Source organism: Enhydra lutris, unplaced genomic scaffold (genome assembly GCF_002288905.1).
Source record: "Enhydra lutris kenyoni isolate GAN:26980312 unplaced genomic scaffold, ASM228890v2 scaffoldscaffold1, whole genome shotgun sequence".
Taxonomy (NCBI): Eukaryota; Metazoa; Chordata; class Mammalia; order Carnivora; family Mustelidae; genus Enhydra; species Enhydra lutris.
In genome coordinates, this window is record NW_019154085.1 from 72,066,537 (window position 1) to 72,092,937 (window position 26,401).

The 26,401-nt window shown below is 34.4% G+C and overlaps 1 protein-coding gene across 3 annotated transcripts in view; it reads right to left on the reverse strand.

The window, feature by feature from the left end:
- Nucleotides 1–26,401, reverse strand: part of LOC111141934 (lunapark, ER junction formation factor) — an 81,703-nt gene that overhangs the window by 50,731 nt on the left and 4,571 nt on the right. Inside the window, exons 2-6 of one of the 3 annotated variants that reach the window (XM_022494811.1) lie at nt 24,475–24,567; nt 23,557; nt 22,873–22,914; nt 21,496–21,683; nt 1,874–1,932 (exon numbers count right to left, since the gene is read on the reverse strand). In XM_022494811.1, the coding sequence (XP_022350519.1) occupies nt 1,874–1,932; nt 21,496–21,683; nt 22,873–22,914; nt 23,557; nt 24,475–24,567 (383 nt within the window). Of the gene's footprint in view, nt 1–1,873; nt 1,933–21,495; nt 21,684–22,872; nt 22,915–23,556; nt 23,558–24,474; nt 24,569–26,401 lie in introns of those variants that run through there. The other 2 variants (XM_022494820.1, XM_022494829.1) reach the window with 2 other exon arrangements.

A 26,401-nucleotide genomic window follows, 5' to 3' on the forward strand; every position in this document is an offset into this window, starting at 1 on the left:
AGAGGATAATGGCAGGAAGAGATAACTGCAAGAACAATGTTCTTGAGATGGCCAGAATATCCAAAATCCAAAGCATAAATGGAGAGCTTAGCCATAGATGGAATCAAGGTCAGTCTTCCAGACTACCACAGAAGGATGACAACACACTGAGTAACAGATGGGGCTAACTTGATATATTTGGTGGTGGAGGTAGCTCTCATCTGTTTATATCTATTTTCTCCATAAAGTGAGACTAACACATGAGAGTGACCAGGTAGATTTTTGTGGGGTTTTGCTTGTTTGTGAATTTTGAATTTTTATTTGGTTGGTTGATTGGTTGGTTTTATTTTGGTTTGGTTTTTGTTTATTTGCAGGAAGGCAGGTATTAGTTATTTGAAGAGAAATACCATCTCAAAAAATACTCTTAAAGAGAAAAAAGTGAACTTTCTAAGAAACTATGAAATAGGACTGTGCAACAGTACTGAGTATACATTTAATATTTACAATATAGATTTAAAATAAGTCTGGTCAGGGGCACCTAGGTGGCTCAGTCAGTTAAGCATCTGCCTTTGGCTCTGGTCATGATCCCAGCGTCCTGGAATTGAGCCCCACATCAGGATCCCTGATCAGCAGGGAGTCTGCTTCTCCCTCTCCCATTGCTCCTCCGAAGCCCGCCAACTCATGTTCTCTCTCTCAAATAAATAAATAAATAAATAATCTTAAAAAAAAAAAAAATAAGTCTGGTCAGCATGCTGTATGATTTTCCTCTAATAAATTTAGCGTTTCTGATGCAGGGACAGATTAAGCTTATGAAAGTTTTAACCAGGATAGAGTCTTGCCAGTCACAGATTAAGCATATAATTGTATTTAAAGATGGTACAGTTTTTGCCAGACAAGTAGGATGCAAAAGAGGGGCAAAGGAATCAAGGGTATCTGCAAGGAATGGTCACTGGGCTAGCCCAGTGAGCCTAAACGAGGTTGGAGAGAAGCCGTAACTCAGGGGGGCAGTTTGAAAGTCATGTATGTGTATGAACCTTATTTGGATCTTGAATTAAACAAACAAAATATGTTTAATATTTTATGATATTAAGAATTCCTTTTCAGATAGGATAATGTATTGTATTACATTAATGATAATGTACTATATAATGTATTTTTTTAAAAGTCTGTCATGGATAGATATAACTAGGATATACTTCAAAATAATACAGTAGGTAGATAAGTAGATAGAGTTAAAAATTAAACAAGACTGACCATGAGTTGATGGTTGTTTATGTTGTGTGATAGGTATATGAGGACTTATACTATTTACCCTCCTTTTGCGTATGTAATTTTGTATATGAAATTTTCCACAGTGAAAAGTTAAACAAGAAAAGAATAAAGAAGTCACATACAAAGTTCATTTAAATAAAATTTATATACATTTGTTAAATTATAACTCATACTTTTAAGACCTGAAAATATTTAAAATCTATACATACACAGAATACAGAAGGAAATATTATCACAATTTGCATATTTCCATAAAAACAAAAGCCTAGGAGCTATGAGGTTAAAGAGAATGGTACAATTAATAGTACAAATCAAAAGATGTCTAAGTATATTCTACTCTACAATAATGTAAGTTTTGCATAAAGATTAACAAATAATTTATCTCAATTTAAGAGATGAATTAATGAAATTAGTTATTTTGTGTAAAAAAGTTCTGAATGAACAAGACAAAAATAACACAGAGAATCCTCTTGATTATTCAAAATGCTTGATAGTAAACAACCCTTCAATATTTACAAGATTTTCATTTCAATACATTCAGTTACAAACCATTCAGTTACAAACCAATGCACTATCAGAAAGTGGTTTTTTAAATGTATTAAAAATTAGAAATTAAACTTACTATTTCTTTCTGTTCTCTTGGAAAAGAAGAAAATAAGCACTGTTCTTATGCTCCAGATGCTACAGAGGAAGCAAAATTCAGAAACAAAAAAAACCATTATTAGGATAAGTGAATTAGAAGACATATAAAATTAAAACAAATACACATTTCCACTTAGAGTTCAGTACAGTGCTTCCCTTTATATTTTGAAAATCAGAAAGTACTCCTCTCTTTCAGAGACATCAGAGGTCTACATCTGCATTCAAGAGTTCTCAACCTAAAATCCAGACTTTCTGAGGGTACCCCAGAATATGAAATTGCCATTGTGTGCATAACTTTATTTCTCTGGAGAGACCACTGTGTTCATCACTCTGTAAGGAGTCTATGAAACCTTCCCTCAAAAAACAAATTATACAGTCCCCTCTAACTAAGCAAGCATAAACTCCAAAAATCTGTCTATTCCCATGCATTGAGGGAAAAGCATTTTACAAATCCAGCACATTGCATAAATGTAAGTTGCGGGGCACCTGGGTGGCTCAGTAGGTTAAAGCCTCTGCTTTCAGCTCGGGTCATGATCCCAGAGTCCTGGGATCAAGCCCCACATTGGGCTCTCTGCTTGGCAAGGAGCCTGCTTCCTCCTCTCTCTCTGCCTGCCTCTCTGCCTACCTGTGATCTCTGTCTGTCAAATAAATGAATAAAAAATCTTTTAAAAAATGAATAAATAAATGCAAGTTGCTACTACTTCCCTATTATTTAACATTGGAAGGATCTTCCCTACTAAACAAAATAAGCTATCTAGAAGAAAAAAAGCCTACCTTCAACTAAGTACTTGATAAGTAAACTTAGCTAAACACCACCTTTTAAATATTTTATGAGGAGAATTCTCTGGGCCTTATATTAGTAAAACATCAAATGATATTAAAAGCAAATTAAAGAATGATCCTAATCACAAATTTGTTAAGGTCATCTCTTAAATTCAATGTAACTATAGCAAAATGCCTCTTTCTCCAAAGAACATGGCAGAACATATACAAACATCATCCATAATTTCATAAAAGCAACACATTGTAGGGGTGCCTGGGTGGCACTAAATTCATATCTTTCAATAATTACTCTAAATGTAAATGGACTTAATGCTCTAATCAAAAGACATAGGGTATAAGAATGGATTAAAAAAAATAAGACCCATCAATATACTGCTTACAAGAAACTCATTTTAGACCCACACACCTCCAGATTGAAAGTGACAGGGTAGAGAACCATTTATCATGCTTATGGACATCAAAAGAAAGCTGGAGTAGCCATCCTTGTATCACACAAACTATTATTTTACAGCAAAGAATGTAAAAAGAGAGGATTATATTATATCATAATAAATGGGTCTATCCAACAAGAAGATCTAACAATTATAAATATTTATGCCCCTAATTTGGGAGCATAAAGCAATTAATACCAAAGTTAAAGAAACTCATTGATAATAATACAATAATAGTAGGGAACTTTAAATTTCCCCCTCACAGCAATGGACAGATCATCTAAGCAGAAGATCAATAAGGAAACAAGGGCTTTGAATGACAACGGGACCAGATGGACTTCACAGATATATTCAGAACATCACATCCTAAAGCAGCAGAATACACATTCTTCTCAAATGCAGAGGGAACAGTCTCCAAAACAGACCACACACTACATCACAAATCAGGTCTTAACCAGTACAAAAAGACTGAGATCATATGTCATGCATATTTTCAGACCACAATACTATAAAACTTGAACCACAAGAAAAAATTTGAAAGGGAAGTTAAATAAAATCCTACTAAAGAATGAGTGGGCCAACCAGGAAATTAAAGAAGAATTTTAAAAATTCATGGAAACAAATGAAAATGAAAACATAACAGTTCAAAACTCTGGGATGCAGCAAAGGCAGTCCTAAGAGGGAAGTATCTAGCAATACAAGCTTTCCTCAAGAAACAAATCTCAAGGGGGCGCCTGGGTGGCTCAGTGGGTTAAAGCCTCTGCCTTCGGCTCAGGTCATGATCTCAGGGTCCTGGGATCAAGGCCCGCATCAGGCTCTCTGCTCAGCAGGGAGACTGCTTCTTCCTCTCTCTCTGCCTGCCTCTCTGCCTATTTGTGATCTCTGTCAAATAAATAAATAAAAATCTTAAAAAAAAAAAAAAAAGAAAAGAAACAAATCTCAAATACACAACTTACCCTTATACCTAAAGGATCTCAAAAAAGAGCAGCAAATAAAGCTTAAATCTAGCAGGAGAAGAGAAATAATAAATATTACAGCAGAAATCAATGATACAGAAATTTAAAAATAAAAAACAATAGAACAGATCAGTGAAACTAGGGAGCTGGATCTTTGGAAGAATTTAATAAGATTGATAAATTACTAGCCAGACTTATCAAAAAGAAAAGAGAAACACTGAAGAAATACAATTACAAGAGAATATTAGGAGAAATTATATGCCAATAAAAGGTAATCTGGAAAAAAATGGATAAATTCTTAGAAATATATAAACTACCAAAACTGAGAGGAGAAAAAATAGAAAACCTGAAAAGATCCATAACCAGCAAAGAAACTGAACTAGTTAAAAAAAAAAAAAAAAAAATACCCAACAAACAAGAGCCCAGGGCCAAATGGCTTCCCAGGGAAATTCTACCAAACATTTAAAGAAGAATTAATACCTACTCTTCTGAAACTGTTACAAAAAATAGAAATGGAAGGACAACTTCCAAACTCATTCTATGAGGCTAGCATTACCTTAATCCCAAAACCAGACAAAGACCCCACTAAAAAGGAGAATTACAAACCAATATCCCTGAGGAACATGGATGTAAAAATTCTTACCAAGATACTAGCTAATAGGATCCAACAGTATAGTGAAATGATTATACACCACAACCAAGTGGAGTTTATTCCTGGGCTGCAGGGATGGTTCAAATCATCCTCCAATCAATCAACGTGACACACTACATTAAAAAAAGGACAAGAACCATATGATCTTCTCAATAGATGCAGAAAAAGCATCTGTCAAAATACAGCATCTTTTCTTGATAAAAAAAAAAAACTCTCTGCCATGTAGGGATAGAGGGAATATTCCTCAGTATCATAAAAGCCATATACAAAAGACCCCAGAGAATATCATCCTGAACAGGGAAAACTGAGGGCTTTTCCCCTAAGGTTAGGAATACAACAGGGATGCCCACTCTCACCACTATTGTTTAACATAGTACTGGAAGTCCCAGCCTCAAAAATCAGACAACAAAAAGAAATAAAAGGCATCCAAATTGGCAAAGCAGTCAAACTTTCACTCTTTGCAGATGAGATGATATTCTATGTAGAAAACCCAAAAAACTCCAAGAAACTGTTAGAACTGATACAGGAATTCAGCAAAGTTGCAGGATATAAAATCAATCCACAGAAGTCAGTTGCATTTCTATACATAGCAATAAAGCAGAAGAAAGAGAATTCAAGGAATTGATCCCATTTACATTGTACCAAAAACCGTAAGATATGTAGGAATAAACCTAGCCCAAGAGGTAAAGGATCTGTGTTCTGAAAACTATAGAACACTTATGAAAGAAATTGAGGAAGACACAAAAAAATGGAAAGACAGTCCATGTTCATGGATTGGAAGAACAAATATTGTTAAAATGTCTATGTTACCCAAAGCAATCTACACATTCAATGCAATCCCTATCAAAATAACACTGACATATTTCACAGACCTGGAACAAATAATTCTAAAATTTTTATGGAACTAGAAAAGACCCCAAATAGCCAAAGGAATGTTGAAAGAGAAAAACCAAAGCTTGTGGCATCACAGTGCCGGACTTCAAGCTCTATTACAAAGTTGTAGTAAAGACACTATGGTATTGGCACAAAAACAGACATACAGATCAATGGAACAGAATAGAGAACCCAGAAATGGACCTTCAACTCTATGGTCAACTAATCTTCAGCAAAGCAGGTAAGAATATCCAATGGAAAAAGGACAGTCTCTTCAACAAAGGTATTTGGAAAATTGAATAGCCACATATAGAAGAATGAAACTGGACTACTTTCTCACACGATACACAAAAATAAACTCAAAATGGATGAAAGACCTAAATACAAGACAGAAATCCATCAAAATCCTAAAAGAGAACACAGGTAGCAACCTCTTTGACCTCAGCCACAGCAACTTCTTGCTGGACAGGTCTCCAAAGGCAAGCGGAAACAAAGGCAAACAAGAACTACTGGGACTTCATCAAAATAAAAAGCTTTTGCACAACAAAGGAAATAGTCAACAAAACCAAAAGATAACCAACAGAATGGGAGAAGATATTTGCAAATGTCTTATCAGATAAAAGGCTGGTATCCAAAATACATAAAGAATTTATCAAACTCAACACCCAAAAAACAAAAAAAACCCAGTCAAGAAATGGGCAGAAGACATGAACAGACACTTCTTTAAAGACATACAAATGACTAATAGACACATGAAAAAATGCTCAACATCACTCAGCATCAGGGACATATAAGTCAAAACCACAATGAGCTACCACCTGACACTGGTCAGAATGGCTAAAATTAACAACTCAGGAAATGACAGATGTTGGCAAGGATGTGGAGAAAGGGGAACCCTCTTACACTGCTGGTAGGAATGCAAACTGGAGCAGCCACTCTGAAAAACAGTATGGAGGTTTCTCAAGAAATTAAAAATAGAACTATCCTACCAAACAGCAATTGCACTACTAGGTATCTATCCAAAATACAAAAATAGTTATCAGAAAGGGGACATGCACCCCAATGTTTATAGCAGCAATGTCCACAAGAGCCAAACTATGAAAAGAGCCATATATATATATATATATATATACACATATATATATATATAAAAAATATTTATATTATATAAAAATATATTTTATATAATGCAATATTACATATTATATATATTTATATTTATTTGTAATATTCATATATTTATATATAAATATATATTTATACATAATGCAGTATCACTCAGCCATAAAAAAGAATGAAACCTTGCCTTTTGCTACAACATCGATGGAACTAGAGAGTATTATGTTTAGAGAAGTCAGTCAGTCCGAGAAAGACAAATACCATATAAGTTCACTCATATGTAGAATTTAAGAAATAAAACAGATGAACGAACATAGGGGAAGAGAAGGGAAAATAAAATAAGATGAAAACAGAGAAGAAGACAAACCATAAGAGACTCTTAACTCTAGGAAACAAACTGAGGGTTGCTGGAGGGGAGGCTGGTGGAGGGATGGGGTAACTGGGTGATGGGTATTAAGTAGGGCACTTGATGTAAAAGAGCAATGGTTATTATATGCAACTGATGAATCACTAAATTCTACCCTTGAAACTAATAAAATATACTATTATGTTAACTAAATTGAATTTAAATGAAGGATTTTTAAAATTAAAAAAAAAAAAAAGATTCTCTTTCGTTCTGCCTCTCCAGTCCTGCCTCTGCCGCAATTGCACTCTCTCCCTCTCTAGAGAGGAGGAAGAAAGGAAGGAAGGAAGGAAGGAAGGAAGGCAGGCAGGCAGGCAGGCAGGCAGACAGGCAGGAAGACATTGAATCTGAATTCATGTTATTTCTTCACTCTAAAATACATCATTGCTATTCTTGGGAGTTAGCTTGTAAGTCACCAATGACCCGTCTCCTGGTATTTACACCTTTGTGCAGTCCTCTTACCAGTGTTGGTCTGTGTAACCAATAGAATATGGCAGAAGTAATAGTATGTCACTTCAAGATTAGGTTATAAAGGACTGCAGCTTCCATGTTAGGCCTCTTCTTCCACTCACCATCTTCCTCTCTCTCTTCTCTTCTAAGAGAAGACAGTTGGTATGCCATGAGGACATTCAGGGAACTCTATGGAAAGGCCCATGTGGCAAAAAACAGAAGTCTGTGGCAAAGAGCCAGTGAAGAGATGAGGCCTGCCAAAAACTACATGTATGAGCTTAGAAATAAATTCTCCAGCCTTAGTTAAGCCTTCAGGTAATTGTAGCTCCAGCCAACAGCTTAACTGAAATTTGTATATGAATAAAGATCCTGAGCTAGAACCACCTAACTAAGTTGCTCCCACATTCCTTCCTGCCAGAAACTGTGAGAGATAATGAACATTGGTTGTTGTTGTTTTTTTTTTAAGATTTTATTTATTTGACAGAGATCACAAGTAGGCAGAGAGGCAGGCAGAGAGAGAGAGGAGGAAGCAGGCTCCCTGCTGAGCAGAGCCTGATGTGGGGCTCGATCCCAGAACTCTGGGATCATGACCTGAGCCGAAGGCAGAGGCTTTAACCCACTGAGCCACCCAGGCGCCCTGAACATTTGTTGTTTTAAGTTACTAAGTTCTAGAACAACTTATTACAGCAATAGATAACCAAAATATGATTTTTATGTTGTGGTGACTCGTTTTTATGACTCAGACAACTACCTAAGCATTAAAAAAGGCACTGAGCACTGTCCTTATCAAGGGAAGGGAGAGAAGAGTTTAGACATACTGCTCATAACGCTCAAGGATGCTACAACAGGAAACTCTCATACTATTTCTCCACTACAAACCCACTGAAATAGTGGCAGCACAGAGATGATATAGGGGGGGAAAATGTACAGGAAAACAGAGAACATGGGAAGGAATTGCAGAGAGTGACTAGCATTCCGTAGGAAATCAGTAAATTTTCTTTGATATTTTTTAGAAGCATATATACTTTTCAAAGTGTGAAAACTACAAGAACTGAAATATACTCCCTTACTTCAAAATAAAACACAGTAATCCCCTTTGCAGACAACAGGTTCTCCTTTTGGTTTTTATCAGAATTGCTGCTGGAGAAAATGAGCTATCAAACAACACACATTTCTTTCAAGACTTGAGCAGCAGAACATATGTAGTGCATTCATCTTTAAGGCTAAATTAAAAGAAATTCTTTTGTATTTTTAAAACAAAGTCTAGGGGGGAAAAGGTACTTCAGAAATCCATCTTAGTTATTCCAATAAGGGTTTTTGCTTTCCTAACAGTTAAATATAATTTATGAAAATAGAACAACATGCTTTGTGAAGATATTAAAGATACTATTACTGACTCCTACTTTGACAATGGTATAATTTCTACTTCCCTCTTCTCTTCTTAGAAATACTCTAGGGGCACTGGGGTGGCTCAGTGGGTTTAAAGCCTCTGCCTTTGGCTCAGGTCATGATCCCAGGGTCCTGGGATCGAGCCCCACATCAGGCTCTCTGCTCAGCGGGATCGAGCCCCACATCAGGCTCTCTGCTCAGCGGGAAGACTGCTCTCTTCCTCTCTCTCTCTGCCTGCTTCTCTGCCTACTTGTGATCTCTGTCTGTCAAATAAATAAAATAAAATCTTAAAAAAAAAAAGAAAGAAAGAAAGAAAGAAAGACCCTAAACAGAGGACCCTGGGTGGCTCAGTTGGTTAAGCATTTGCCTTCAGCTCAGGTCATGATCCTGGGATCGAGCCCTGAATCAGGCTCCCTGCTCAACAGGAAGTCTGCTTCTCCCTCTGCCTCTCCCACCACCACTGGCTTGTGCTCTCTTGCTGACTCTCTCTCTCTAGTAAATACAAAGAGAGAGAGAGAGAGAGAGAGAGAGAGAGAGAAAGAAAGAAAGAAAGAAAGAAAGAAAGAAAGAAAGAAAGAGACTCTAAACAAGAACGAGATCAAACAAAAACAAATTCCTGTCCTGGTAAAATAAAATATAACTAAAACCCAACTCTCAAAATATGTGGAGAGTCTCCTAAAAGTAATGGAGATCAAGAGTGCAAGCAGAGAAGGAAAACTTCTTATCTCACAAGGAGGTAGTAAGACAAACTTCTCAAAGCATAAAGTCTAAAGCCCATATTTATAACAAGAATAAGACAAATGTGTTGTAGGTAGAAACTCCTCAGAAACAAAACAGAAAAGACAGAGCTTAAAGAGAAACCATTCAGAAATACCCTGTTTACAAAGAACACTGTTTCTATGGCAGCAGGAGAGAAAAGAGGTTTTGTATTAAGAAAAAAAATACACAGTTGCCTAACTCTATTGGCTGGGGAAAGATAAAAGCTGAACAAACTAGCACATTATATCTTGGATCATAAGAAAAATTCTAGATAGCCTGGAAAGTGGAAAGACATACCCCCATACTCACAAAAACCTCCTACAAATAACTAGGCAAAAGTAAAGTAAACCTACCACATAGTTAGAGATTTATTTTTAAGTTTAAAAAAAAGGCAAAATAGAAAATTATGTTCCAAAACCTAGACCAACATCTTTCCTCTCAATAAATGTAAATGAGTTAAACTCAGCAGAGCAAAAGACTTTCCGACTGGATGATAAAAATAAAACCCCATCTAAAACTAAGAGTTTTTGAAAGTTGAGGAAAATAAAACCATTGGCAAAAGTATACTAGGCAAATACCAACAAAACAAGGGTTGTATCTTAATACCTCACGAGTTTGAATTCAAGACCCTCCCCCCACCGCACTGAAAAAAGCAAGCTTTAAACCTAGAAAAAGAAAGTGATTTCATAGTGCTAAAAACTGATGCAGTTCCTTGCCAACAAACAGTGCTGGAGCAACTGAGCACCCATGAAAGAAAAAAATAAAAGAATCTCAACATGAACCTCACACCTTATATAAAAATGAACTCAAAATGGCTTACAAATTTAAATGTAAAATGTTAGAAGAAAAAAACGCATAGGAAAAAAACAAAGAAGAAAATCTTCAGAGCCTATAGTTAGGGAAGGTTTCTTGACAACAAAAGCACAACCCATAAAAGGGAAAATTAATAAATTTTGCTCAAAAAAGCCCTATTAAAAGAATAAAAAGACAAACTACAGACTGGGGAAAAAATTTGCAAACTATACACCTAACAAATAACTTGTATCTACAATATATAAAGAACTCTCAAAACTAAACAGCAAAAAGACTAATAAGCCAATTAGAAAATTAGAAGACATGAACAGACATGAACAGAAGAGGAGATATAAATGGCAAATAAATACATGAAAAGAGGTTCAACATCATGAGCCCTTAGGGAATGTAAATTAAAGCCACAATGAAATATCACTACATACCTATCAGAATGATCAAAATAGTAAATAGTGAAATACTAAATGCTGGCAAAGATGCAGAGAAACTAGATCACTTATATGCAACCAGTGGAAATGTAAAATGGTACATCTACTCTGAAAAAAAGTTTAGCAATTTCTTTAAAAACTAAACAGGTACTTACCATGCACCCCAGAAATTACATTCTTGGGACATATACCCCAAAGAAATGAAAACTTATGTTCAATGCCTATATACAAATGTTCACAGAAGTCTTATTTGTAATAGCCAAAAACTGGAAACTATCCAAATGTCCTTCAACAAGTATACAGTTAAACAAACCATGGTATGTCATTATCACGGAATACTACTCAACAATAAAAAAAAACTATTAATACACTTAACATTTTGAATGGATCTCAAGAATATGCCAAATGAAAAAAGCCAGTTTCAAACGATTATATGCAATGTGACCTCATTTTATAATTCTTGAAAAAACAAAATTATAAAGATTATAAAACAGATTAGTGGGTGGAAGAGTTAAGAATGGGGCAGGTGGAGGAGGATTGATATGACTACAAAGAGATAGCAAAAAGGAGCCCTGTGGTATGTGTGCATGTATGTTTGTACGTTATTCATTTATTTATGTAATCTCTACATCCAATGTGGGGCTTGAACTCATGACCCTGAGATCAAGAGCCACATGTTCCACCAACTGAGCCAGCCAGGCACTTCAATTCCTGTGGTTTTAGAATAGTTCTGAATCTGAATTGTGGGGTAGTGACATGAAGTTACAGATGTGATAAAATTACACAGAAATAAAACACACACACACACAAAAGCACATGTAAAACTGGTAAACTCTGATAGACTCTGTGAATTGAACCAACATCAGTTTCCTAGTAGTGATATTTTACTACTCATGTAAGATCTTACCACTGGAGCATGCTGGGTGAAGGATGCAAAGGACGTGCTTGTACATTTTTTTGGTTTTTTTTTTTTGCAACTTCATGTGAATCTATAATTATTTCAAAATAAAAAGGTTTCTTTTAAAGGAAAATTCATAAAGCAAAACTGAACAGAGAGAGGTTGAAATAAATTACTAGAATACATAAGAACTATATGACATAATAAGGTAGTGTTCATTGATATTATTAAGCTCTATGTACCTGGAAAAAAAATATGTATCTTCAAGTGTTTGTGAAAGGCAACAATTGACCAAAAAGCACACGACCAAAAAAAATTCAATTCAAAGAAGTAGAAATATTATTAAACAATATGCTCTGAAAGCAATACAACAAAACTAGAAACAGTAACTAAACCAGAAACCAAACATACAAACACACATTTGTCACCTGGAAAAAATGCTTAAATTCTAAATACTAAATTTTTAAAATCTGATATCTAGAATATAATCAAAGTAAATCACTACATATCAAAACATGTGGAATAAAATTAAGCAGTGATCAGAAACTATCATGACCTCAAATACACATATAATTTATTTATTGTTAGTAAATAAGAAAGAAAGAAAATAAATGTATGATGTACATAATTTAAGTTCAGGAATAAAATAAGACTAAGAGGAAAAAAGAATAAAAAGAAGTAATTTCTTAAAAGCTGGTTCTTTGAGAGAAAAAAGATACATATACAACTAAGAAAAACAATCACAAAAGAGAAAATGTACAAATATACATAATAAGAAACAATAAGGAAGCAATAATCACAGATACAAAACAAATTTTTAGCCTTTTTTTTTTTTTTAGTAGGCTCCATGCCCAGCACAGAGGCCAATGTGGGGCTTGAACTCAAGACCCTGAGATCAAGACCTGAGGTGAGATCAAGAGTCAGAAGCTAACCAACTGAGCCACCTAGGTGCCCTATAAAAAAAAAAAAAATTTAAATCACTGACAGTAATGATTACTGCTATTACAACACTCTACAGAAATACATTTCAAAACTAGAATGAGTGGGTGCCTGGATGGTACAGTCAGTTGACCATTCAACTTTTGGTTTCTGCTCCAGTCGTGATCTCAGGCTCATGATCTCAGGACTGTGGGATGAGCCCCACATCAGGCTTCAGGCTCAGTTGTGGGATCTACTTCAGATTCTCCCTCTGCCCCTCCTGCTCATGCGTGCCCAAGCGCTCTCTCTCTCTCACAAAAAATAAATCTTTAAAACTGTAGAATGAGTAATTACATATATTTTTAACAAAACTAACCTTGAACGAGGCAGAAAACCAAAAGGATTAACTACTATTGAATTTAAAAAGTTGTTAAGACCTACACGCCATAAAAAACCCCAAACTCAGAATACTACCAAACTTACAAAGCACAGATGCCAGTTCTATTTAAACTAATCTAGAGCATTAAAAAATAAAAACTTTTAATGTTTATATAAAATGATTACAATTATGAAAGTAGAAATTTTCCTGGAATTCAGGATTTCAATCTTTGAATTCAATATTTAATATAATCTATCATATTAAGGGATATAAGATGAAAAAAATCAAATGACTATTTCCATAGACAATGAAATAGCATTTAACAAAATTCAACAATCTTTCTTGATGTAAAAGAAAACAATCTGAATAGAAAATTCCTTAACATGATAAAATGTTCCAATGCAAAAGTCAAAATAATTCCCATGATAATGGGAAACATCAGAAGCATTCCCAAGGAACAAATTCAGAATGTTCACTATTTTCTCAATAACTTAACATTGTCCTGAAGGTACTAGCCAACAAAATAAGCCAAAAGAAAAAAAAAATCAGACAAAAAATAAGAAAGGTGGTAAAATTATTGCTGTTCACAAATGTCTGAATACTCATAAACTTTTTTTAAAGATCTATTTATTTATTTGAGAGAGCAAGAGCGAGAGCACAAGTGATGTGCAGAGGGAGAGGGAAAAGCAGAATCCCAGCTAGCTGGGCAAGGAGCCGACACAACGCTTGATCCCAGAACCTTGACTAAGCTGATGGCAGACACTTAACTGAATGAGCCACCCTGGTGCCCCAATAACTATAAACTCAAAAAAATCAACTGAAAAACTTATTAGAAACAAGATGGGGGTGTCTGGATGGCTCAGCTGGTTGGGCACCACCTGCCTTTGGCTCAGGTCATGATCCCAGAGTCCTGGGATCCAGCCCCACATTGGGCTCCCAGCTCAGTGGGGACCCTGCTTTTGCTGTCAAATAAATAAATAAAATCTTGAAAAAAAAAATACAAAAGAAAATTTTAAAAAACAAGATGATTCTTGTAGTTGAATACAGAATTAGTATGGAAAATCAGTAAATTCAAATATACAATCAGTTCTAGAATATACTAAAAACTCTCCCTTAACCTATTTCATCAAATCATCCCAGTTGTTCTTTTCTGAATGAAATTGATACTATTTGAAACATTAGTACAGTATGAATTTCTGTTATACATAATCTAGTGACTTACACTATAAAATTACAAAGGTATACTAACAGGGAATACTTGGAACCTCAATATAACAAAATCACATTTTAATTATAGTAAATATTTTAAATCCCTAATACTTAGTGTTTTACTGTACTAAAATTAAAAATGGTAGATGTTAAAAAAAATGGTAGATGTTAAAATATAGCAGAATATCTAAAATTCAATCAACATAATCACCTTCCTCACTTGTACTGAAGGATTAACATTCCATAAACCTCCACCCAAAACATGAAGGTTTTTCATCAACCTTCAAATATGAAGCACTTTCTGACAAACTTAGGTGCTGTTTTATCAACAACCACATCACCCCCATCCAATTTACTGTTTTTAGAGGAGATTTAGCAATATATAAAGCTAAAAATGAGAAGATACACATGTGTCAATATTTATAACTATGTTGACTACTTTGTCAGTTTAACTATCAAAGGCTTTAGAAGAATTACCTTCCCATTCAAACAAACTAGTAACAATGATTTATTCCTTATAAGGAATAAGGCAGGAATCAAGCTTTTTTTCTTTAATTGACTTTAATTTACATATATGTATATAACTCAACACCATTTTCCCCCAATGATTTGAAATGTCATTCTATCATATATAAAAACCATATAGATCATACCATACTATATACATATTATATACAAAAATTCCTTTGAGAATTTATTTCTGGATTCTTGTGTCTCTTTGGTCTATGAAAAACTCCTAATTAATTCATACACTATTTATTTATGCACTGTGCCAAACTTTTAATTAATTTATACACTATTTATACTCTATAGCAAACTTTTAATTAATGAAGTTTTATAATGTATTTAATGCCTGGCAGACCTCTGCTCCTTATTCCTCTCCTTTTTTAGAATTTTCAGGACTATTTTTATGTGTTTATTTTTCCATTAAAAAGTATGGAAGGGCACCTGGGTGGCTTACTCAGTTGAGCATCCAACTCTTGGATTTCAGCTCAGGTCAGGGTCTCAGGGTTCTGAGATTGAGCCCCTCATTGGGTTCCATGCTCAGCAGGGAGTCTGCTTGAGATTCTCTCTCTCTCCCGTCTCCCTCTGCCCCTCCTCCCTTCTCTCTCAAATACTGAGTAAATCTTTTTTTAAAAGTATGGAAAAAGTGTGCCCAGATTTTTGAAGTACTGTTGTTATTTTTAATGTGAACACACATTTTTAGATTAATCTAGGGAGAACTGATCTCAAAATAATACTAAATCTTCCCATCCAAGAATAGGATCTGTCTCTTAATTATGTCTCAGTACATAATTCTTTCAGTATAGAATTCTACTAAGTGAATAACCATCAATATTCAAATATCTATCAACATTGCAAAAGTGATAGCTTGCAAAATGATTTCTTACCTACCAAAACCTCTTAGTAAATATTCTCTTTGAGTAAATAACAAAGAGATGTTCACAGATACCTTCTCCTTTAAGAGCCAACTTTGGTTGATGACAGATACTTTGTATTCTTATTAGAGTGCCATGAAAGAAATGTTTAACTTTCCTCAAAAGGTCTATCAAATTATGCCTGTCAACTCTTCTAGATGGATTGAGAAAATATATTTTGCCAGTTAGTTCTGAGGGGGGCAGAAAGGAGGCATTGAAAGCTGTGTAAGATCAAAGCCCTATCCTCAAATGGCCTTCAATTCAAGTAGGAAAACAAACAAACAAAAAGAAAACATAAAAAACAGGGATAAGACAACCTTCCTCAGTTTCTTTGCTGAACTTTTTCTTTCCCTAACTCCATTTAAAGAGGAATTTAGAAAAACAAACAAACAAAACAGAAGGAAAATATGGTTAAATCCTCTGGGAAGGTCAATGTTTTATGCCAATAAGCCTCTATAATGATCTTACAGAGAATGGAATTTCTAGAAAGTTACATTCTGTAAGAATAAAGTATCGCATGGAGCACTGGGTGTGGTGCTAAAACAATGAATACTATTACGCTGAAAAGAAATAAAAAATTGAAAAAAATTTGAAAAAAAAAAAACCTGCTATAATTAAAAAAAATCTTGAAAATAAAAGAATAAAGTATCCAGGAGTAAAGTCTAAGATTGCTTGTAGAGTTAGGTTAAGAGACAAAGCTTAATGGCTGTTCACTCTTAGAAAATGAAACAATTCCCACAGTAATGCATACTTGCCAGCATAATCAAGAAATACAAAACTTAAACTACAATCCAAACCTTCCGTCACCATGGACGATAGCCTTAATGACTCTTATGAAATACGTTCAGATTTAGATTATAATTTATTTCAGTAATAGTTGAAATAGTTGAAATATATTTCAATATATTGAAATATACTAAAATAGTTGATCAGAGATCTAAGTTAATTATTGAATCTGAAAGGCAAAAAAATAATAGGTTGGAATCATACCAAGTTCCTCCATATGAAGGAAAGAAGATATAGTAAAAATCAAAGTATCTTATACAGAATATTGATATTCTATAACAAAAGATAACTTGAAGATAGTTATGATTATGTAATATATGCTCAGTCCTGAGTCTATGACTTCTCTGTCCAGTAAAAACATTTGGGAAATCTGGAATGCAGAAATAACAGTCACTTTTTGCAGTTATCAGGTAGATTTCTAAGCTTTATTAATCAGTGTTGACAGTGTTAAGTAAAACACTACATTTTACTGCTCTTTCTGCTTCCATTTCTTTAAGTAAACCCGGTCTAGACCACAAAATTTTTGCTTCCAAAGAAAAAAGTCCAGGAATAAGCTAAGGCTACAGATCACACAAAAGAAAATGTCCTATGGTAAGTCTTCTTTCTACATACCACAACATCTACTTTCTCATTGTTGTATTTTATTTCATGCTGTTTTGATTGTCATCAATCAGGAGGACAATTCTATTCTTTGTTTGATGACTGGCCTATGCTTCCAAAAGTGAAGAGCTCAGTGAAACAGAAGCTGCAGCAGTTGAGAACCAGGTCACAAATGTGAATGAGACAAAGTGAGAAATGGCTCTGAAGCTTAACAAACCAAGAAATACTAGATGCAGGTGATGCAGAACAGGGAGGACACAGTAAGGATAATAGAGCCTCTTACTCAAAATAGGAGAAAGATCCAACTGAAGAAATAATAAACATTTTTAAAGAAATTGATGTGTATGTATGTGTGTATAAATATTCACTATTTGCAGGAAGGACTCTAGGTCCAAAAACTCCCTTTACTAAGGGAATGTTGATATGTGTAAAGTAATAAAAGAAAAATGTTTGCAAAGAAAGAAAAAATAAAGAACAATGTCTTACCTTAAAAAAAAAAAAAAAAGAAAATGTGTTTTTCTACTTTCAAAAACAATTAGTATATGATTTACTTGCCCAAAAGGCTTCTGCAGCATACCAGATCCAGTAGATCAGTTTGTGAAGAGCCATTAGAATTAGCACAGTAAATTCCCCGTAAGACATTCTTTTGCAACTAGATAAAAATCTTTCGTAACAAAAAATCAATTTGGGGGGCACCTGGGTGACTCAGTGGGTTAAAGCCTCTGCCTTCAGCTCAGGTTATGGTCTCAGGGTCCTGGGATTGAGCCCCGCATTGGGCTCTCTGCTCAGCAGGGAATCTGCTTCCTCCTCTCTCTGCCTGCCTCTCTGACTACTTATAATCTCTGTCTATCAAATAAATAAATAAAATCTTTAAAAAAAAAAAGTCAATTTTGATATGGAAATGGAGGTCAGTGAGGTTTTTTTCTAAGTTTTTAAAGATGCTTCAGTCAAGTAAATACCACATTTATTTCCTTTCTAAATTTTTCTCCCCTCTTTTTGTAAAACACTAGAAATGAACAAGGGAAAGGGGCTCAGCATTATAAAATCTACTGCCACACCCAGGATAAGAAGCATTCCAAAAAACTCCAAAAGAGAAAGCAAACGGCAGAGATTTTATTTGGTAATATGCATGCACTCAATTTTTGGCTCTTTTATCTATATACAAAGCTAAAATTTTGTGATCTCCAGTTTCAATTTGAAAATATGCCCTGTACTAAAGATTAAACAAACAAAATTTTTTTTTACTACAGCAGTCCCAAAGAAAGATCAGACACCTGCCAAATATCAAATCAAAAAACCTGAATCTCACCCAATTCCTTCTTTTCCCTTACCTTCCATTTCCTCTTACCAAGCTGTCTCAGCTGTATTTCTGAAATACTGGCATCTCTTTCACCTCCACTGCGACTGGGATGTCAAATCCATCTTTACCTTTAAACTCCTATAACAGCATCCTAGCTAATCTCCCTGTTTCTGCCCTTGTCCTCCCCTACTCAGTCTCCACAAGCAGTACACATGATCCTCTTAACTTAAATCTCATCATGCCATTCTTCCACTAAAACCATTACAAGCTTCCCATTTCACCCAAAATGAAATACAAACTCCTAGGCCATGACCCTCCCATGATCCAGATACTTTGATTCTGCAAGCACAACTTCTTTCACTCTTTCTCTCCATCACACATTCCATATATACTGATCTTTCTGACCTTCAGATAAGTCATGCTCTCTCCTACCTTATGCATAGCCTTTGTATTTTCATTTTCTCTTCCTATAAAGACGTTCCCTCAACTCTTGGATTTTTGTTTTAGTTTTTGTTTTTAGGATTTGAAGAACACATTGATGTAAAAAATTCAAACAATACCAAAAAACCATATGGAAAGAAACAACCACTAAGAATGACCACCCAAAGAGAATTTCCATTAATACTTTGAGGATAATCTGTTCTTACATCTCTCTATGGATTCATATGCTATTATATACTACTGTATATATAAATAATCTTCCATAAATTCCAACTCTTTCCAAGCTGGTTCTTTCTTGTACATTAGTTCTCAACTCAAATACCACCTTCTCAAAAGAGGGACTGTTCCTCTCTATATCACCCTGTTTATTTTCTTCACTGCACTTCTTTGTTTACTTGTCTCTCATTTTTTATCTGTTCAATCCCCCATAGAATGTAAGCTCCATGAAGGCAGAGATCTTGTCACTACTGTCTCAATCATGAAGGTCTAGCCCAAGACTGAACACACTGCAGGTGCCCAATATTTACTGAATGAACATATGGTGGCTCTGTTTAACATTAATAAGCTGCAAACCCTAAATTAATATCTCCCATTCAAATTTATCTCCTGCGTTTCATACTCATACTTAATCATTCCACTTGTCTAAATAGAAACAGGTATTTTAGTCTCAGTGAGCAAACCTGTTCTTCCTCATAGGAGTCCCTACTTAGATGGTATTCCCTATTTAGACAAATGACACTACCATCAAACAAATATCCCAAGCCATACATTTAAATTCTATCCTTGATGCAATTATTCCCCCTCACCTCACACCCATTGAATCACCAAGAGCCTCTCCATACTACCTCAATTCTACCTCCTAAGACTCTTCAATACTCATTCAAGTCTCATTCAGCCCATCTGCTTCTCTTCCACTCTCCTGCCTCCACTCAATAGCAAATCACTGTCACTCATTTTTCCCCAGACAACTGTAATAACCTAACTTGCTGCTTTAGAACCATTCTTATTCCCCTCTAATTTATTCTCCATGGTGTAGCCTCAATAGTATTTTCAAAATAACAGTATGATCACATCATATTCCTTCATAAAAAACTTCAATGGCTTCCCATTACTCTTAGGTTAAGTCTTAAAATCCTTATGCATTATAAGGCCCACAAGAAATACTCCTTGCCTAACCACCCAAACTTTCCCTATAAACCAGTCTTTGGCCTTCTTTCAATTCTTTAAACCTACCATTCTCTATTCCCCTCATGGCTTTCATATATGCTGTTCCTTCCACCTAAAAGATTATCCACCAAGTCACACCACCCTGCAACACATAATCATCCTTTGGGTCTCAAACTCAAAGGCCACTTCCTCAGGGAGGCTGTGGTAGGCATAAATCTAAAGCTATCTCTCTTCCTCCCCAAGATTTCCATCCTCTGTTATACAATCAAACAGTTATCTAGGTATTGCTGTGAAAGGACTTCCCAAATATAATTAAGTATTACTCAGCTGATTCTAAGCAAGAGAGATTATCCTGGATTATCCTGATGGGTCTAATATAATCAGTTAAACCCTGAAAGGCAGAGCTTTCTCTGGGTTGAGGGCAGAATTGGAAGTCAGAGAGATGCGGCACAAGTCAGCAAGCAACCTGACTAAACCTGGAAGATTCTCCCCCTAAAAGATTCCACATAAGATCCCAGTCCAACTGATTGAGTACGCTGATTTAGGCCTGCAAGACTTTAAGCAGAGACCCCAGTCAAGCCACCTGGATTTCTGATCTACACAAACTGTGATACAACAGATGGGTGTGCTCTAAGCTGCTAAATTTGTGGGAACAATAGAAAATGATTACAAAGACTTCCCTGACCCCCACCTCCACCACAGATAGTGTTAGAGCCTCTGTTAAATGTTCCCATAGCATGTGACACTTCTCTTTCATAATATGCATCATACTTATTAATTTAATGTATGCTGCCTAAGATCTACATTCAGAGATTTTGTATTTTTGTATAGCATACACCATTATATTCCCACACCTACAAAACTGCTACTTATAAATGTTTATAGAGTGAATGAACCAATTTCTTATTCATCTGTCTCTCCAAAGTCTCAAACATGACACACCTTCAGTAAAATGCTATATTATAAAATATTGCTATAAGGGTCAGTTGCTTTACAGCAGTGACTGAAAGAGAGGAAAAGAGATGGGATGATTGGAATATATTCAGAATCACCGGGGCAGTTTTTTGTTTGTTTGTTTGTTTGTTTTACAAACCCTCTCTCACAACTACCCACAATCTGAAATGCCCACTCCTTGCCCTATATCCCTGGGTGGGGCATGACCATCTATTAGAGAATTACAAAAGATTCCCATATAGATCCATTATTACTGAGTCATATTCCTAACGTCACTGAGTCATATTCCTCAGGTATGCTGAATTGTAAATTAAGGTTTAACACACAAAGTTGGTTTACTTTTTTAAAGAAATGCTTTGCAAAAGGAAAAAAAAGCAAATTTACTCTATCTGAAACATTACTATTTCACAATAAAGAGACTGAATACATTTTAACTGGTCAAAAAGAGGAAAAGTCAACTGAAAGAACAATTTACTTACATCAATGGAAAAGCAAAAAATGGAAGTGTCATGGCAAGTCTTGCTGTAAATTCATCAGGAAGATACCACAAATATACAATTAAACATGTAAACAGATAAAGAACTGAAGAGTAGAGAATTAATCTTCCAACCCATAATTTTTGTAATCTCTGATTTTTTTCCCTAAATTCTTCCAATGCTTGAATTTCCTGTTAAGAGAAATTGTTCTATATTATTGAATTGAATCTCAAATTTCATAAAGAAATCAAAATATTAACAAAAAATTTTTAAATGATCGATTATATATGAAGAACTCTGAAAAGTCAATGAAATATATCTTAATATTTACAAAAAAAACATAATATGAAAAAGAAAATTAGAAATAAAGTTAAAAACATATGAAAATGCTTATTCTGACAAGTCACTATTTTATTTTATTTTATTTTTTAAAGATTTTATTTATTTATTTGGCAGAGAGAGAGAGAACACAGCAGAGAGAGTTGGGGAGAGAGAAGCAGGCTTCCCACCAAGCAGGGAGCCTGATGTGGGGCTCAATCCCTGGGACCATGACCTGAGCCGAAGGCAGATGCTTAAGGACTGAGCCACTCAGGCGCCCCACCAAGTCACTATTTGATGCCTGAGTGGCTCAGTAGGTTAAGCATCTGCCTTCGGCTCAGGTCATGATCCTAGGGTCCTTGGATGGAACCCCATGTCAGGATCATTGTTCAGCAGGGAGGCTGCCACCCACCCTGCTTGTGCTCACTCTCTCATTTTCTTTCTCTCTAACAAATAAATAAAATCTTTAAAAATAAATTTAAAAAAAATTAAGATACTATTTCTGACCGACCAAATTAGCAAAGATCAAGCATGGAATTGACACCAATAAATAGTACTTCTTAAACTAAATAATAATTCTTGCTGTATAAGGTCTAAAAAAATGGCTAGAAATTAATCAGTTAATTTTAAAAATCTGGCTATGAAAAGAAAGAGTTAATAAAAATTAAAACACTGACCCATACTAGATTCTTTCAATCTATTCATCACTCTCAATATTCCTAAGCAATAGCCACTTTTGATAATGAAGTTTATGAAGTTTTTGGACTGATAAAACTGTTGCAGACTATCTTATAATCTACTTCATCCCATCTGCAACATTGTTTTACACCATTCTATACATCTAATTTCATACTAACAGGTTCTAGTGATACAGACTTCTTAAGTCACTGAGAGATTTCTGATTTTTTTTTAGATAATATAACATTAAAGTTTTCAGGCTTACTCTATATCATCTCTAAATTCCCAAGCCAGATCCAGTCTCCAAAATAATATACTTATACTAAAATAATATTTATGCAATACCCAAGATGAATTAAAACACCCCAGAGCCAAAAAACATACCTTATCTATATTTTCCAGAACTTCTACAGTTGAAGGTTTTGTCTGTTATAAAAACAGATATAAGACATTAAAATTTGTTACAGCAAACTTAGAAACACTTTGACTTATAAAATCATAAAAGAACATTTTAATTCAAAAATAAGTTTTTTCAAATCTCAATATGTATTCTTGTTTATTAATGAGATTTAGATTTAAATAAAATTATAATTATAAACAGAACTACATAATGTTATAGAAGTAAGCATTTTCCTACTTGGGTTTTTAGTCCTAAAGGTACTTTCAACTCCAACAGCTCAATTTCTACCATTTTTTTTTTTTTTTTTTTTTTTTTTAGTTTCTACCATTCCTAATCCCAATAGAACATGCTTTTATAGAGAAAGTTTTCCTCCAAGAAAAATTCTCTCAGATACGATTATTCAAAAGAAATCATATATTTAAAAGCTCAAGACTAAAGATGGTCTGATCTACTATTGCTAAAAGTTCACTTAGGACTCTGAAAGTCAAAATCAATAGGTTACCTTCATTCTGAATTCCTAAAGTATTTTTCTGAAGATCAGCTTTTTAAAAGACATCTAAGAATACTTCATTATAGCACAGTTTGTTAAAAATATTTTTTATGCACCCACAATAAAAACCAGCCAAAATATCTCATACAAAGTGTCTCATACAATACCAATTATATACTCTATAACATAAGAGGGCAGTGGATATCAATTCATTATAGTTCCCATAAGAGTTTTTAACATTAGGTTGAACCATATGAAATTGCTTTTTATGTAAGTCAAAACGGTTGAATATTGGCAATTTCATATGGTTCAACCTAACAAAGACAAAGGAAAGGTAGACAAATTTGATCCTCAAGCAGAACTGTAATAGAGTTTTAAAGGGAGGAGCACAGAGTCAATAGAATATCAATCCAAAACAAAGCATTTCCATAACAGTCCAAAAATTAGTCTACCAAGTATTCCAAGACTCGTTATGGTAAAAAGGAGTTAAAAATAAGCAAAGTAATTTCTCTGAGACTACACTATCCTCTCTCATATTAGAAAAGAACATTTATTAATATATTTTATATTTTATAGCACTAAATAGGAGATACTTCCTCTAAAGACTTAACCAATAAAATCAAACTGCATTTCAAATTTTCTTTAACTTTTAATTCCTAAAAGTATACTTAGTATGACTTCAGCAAATACATAATAAAAGATATAGCCCATAAAAACATTAAGTATTATACAACATACAACTATAATTTCAAATAGTTCAACAATAACAGTAATTTCAACTATTTTTCAAATAAGATTGAAATGTAGGCAATATAAGAAGAAAACAAGGAAATATAACCATTTGCATGTGAATGCATAAATAAATTAAAATAATCCACAAGTCAAAGTGAAATAATTATGTTAAACAGTCATTAAGATACCTATATAGCAAGTAGAACTATTAAAGTCCAAATATACAACTAATTCATCAGAGAAGAAAATTAAATAGAATTAGGGATAATATCAAGCTCTACTCAAGGCTATAGCACAAAGGAGACTTTACAAGTAGGTTTATATGACACTTTATATTAGACTACGAATTGGATGTAAAGAAAACTTACCCTCCATCGAGAAAATAATCCACCCATCTTTTATGTGTAGAAGACGAGCACAGTGATAAATATCATCAATTGTCCAAAGGAATTCACAACTAGAAATAAAGCAAGTATTTAAAAAATTTTTAAGTTAAACACACACTATACCCACTATAAAATTTAGATGTTGCAACACTGCCTAAAAATACTATACAATATTAATTTCTTTGAACTCCATTTATGTGGAAGTTTAGTTCAGATAGTCTTGGGATAGAATCTACCCTTCAAGAAATCCCTTCTTCCATGCCAGGACACATTTAAAAGTGAAAATATAGCTGAAAAGGCTTTTAAAAGGCAAGGCATTTTAGGAGCGTATATTCATACGACTTTGCAACTTGCTGTTCTTTAAAGTAGGTCCCCTAATGTTTTAAGAAAAGTTTTACCATACTACTTTCATTCTACATGCTTAGATACAACGTTTCCATCATTCAGCTGTCTCCCAACTAAACTAGTTACTCAGAATTAGGGGTATCTTACAATGTTTAGAATATTATTTTACAAGTAATAACAGAAAGCCCATGGATTCTGAGTAAGAAAATAAAGGTTACAAGACTACTAGTGAGCTTGAGCAAATCATTTAATGCTTTTGAGCTTTAATTTTCTTTTCTGTAAATCAGACTTAATATACCAGCACTTTTCACAGGATAGCCTTCATTATTACCATTTTACAGATAAGAAAATTAAGTAAAAAGACATTCAGTGATTGGCTCAGAAGAAACAGGATTCAAAGCTACTATCTTCAGGGACACGTGGGGGGCTCAGTGGGTTGAGCATCAGACTCTCTATTTCAGGCTGGGTCATGATCTCAGGGTGTGAGATTGAGCTCTGAGTGGGCTCTGTGCTGGTTATGGAGCCTGCCTGGAATTCTGTCTCTTTCTCTCCCTCTGTCATTCTCTCTCTAATTTAAAAAAAAAAAAAAAAAAAAAAAAAAAAGCAGACAAACAAAAACCACACAAACTACCCTATCTTCAGACTTCCAGTCTGTTCACTACTGATCCAATACTCAAATAAACATTTCTCTCTGAAATTGTGTCTAAGTTGGGGCACCTGAGTGGTTCAATTGGTTAGGTGTCTGCCTTCAGCTCAGGTCATAATCCCAGAGTCCTGGGATTGAGGCCCACGTTGGGCTTCCTGCTCTGTGGGAGCCTGCTTCTCCCTCTCCCTGCCACTCCCCCTACTTGTACTCTCTCTCTGTGTCAAATAAATAAATAAAATCTTAAAAAAAAAAAAAAAATTGTGTCTAAGTCCCTAAAGCCAGTTGACCTTCATGTCAGCTAGCTGTGTATCTATGTCCTTCTTATAATCATTTTTCTATGACTCTCAAATGTATTACAATATTACCATGTGGATGAAAATGTATCAGCCATCTTAGATTCTAGATCAACTTACCAGGCCATAATTATGGATCTTTTTTATTCTTTTATATAGAAATAGTGAAAGTATACTTTCAAATTTACATATTTTTACCAGAAATAGTTACATACTGTCAGTGTATAAAACTACTTCATTCCACACACAAAAGAAGTTACGCCATAATTCTCACATTTTTTTAAGACCATTAATGTAATAAAAAATGACGCCAGTACCAAGGAAATACATTCACTCTGCAACACTCTTTATAGATTAGAATTAGCATAAGGCATACCAATCTTGGACTTTCTTGGTTAGAGAAATAACAAAGATCCTAATTACAAATACTTGCACTTTACAAAGTGATTTCTAGGACCAGAAATAGCTATAAACTGTCCTAAAAAATTTTGGTGTTTATAAACGAATGTTACAAGTCACATTTAAATTGCAACCTAAGAACTATTAATCCTTCAATATTAACTCAGTATTCAAATTTCTAAAATGCAGTGGTAGGAAATCCAGAAACTTTAATGAATAGAA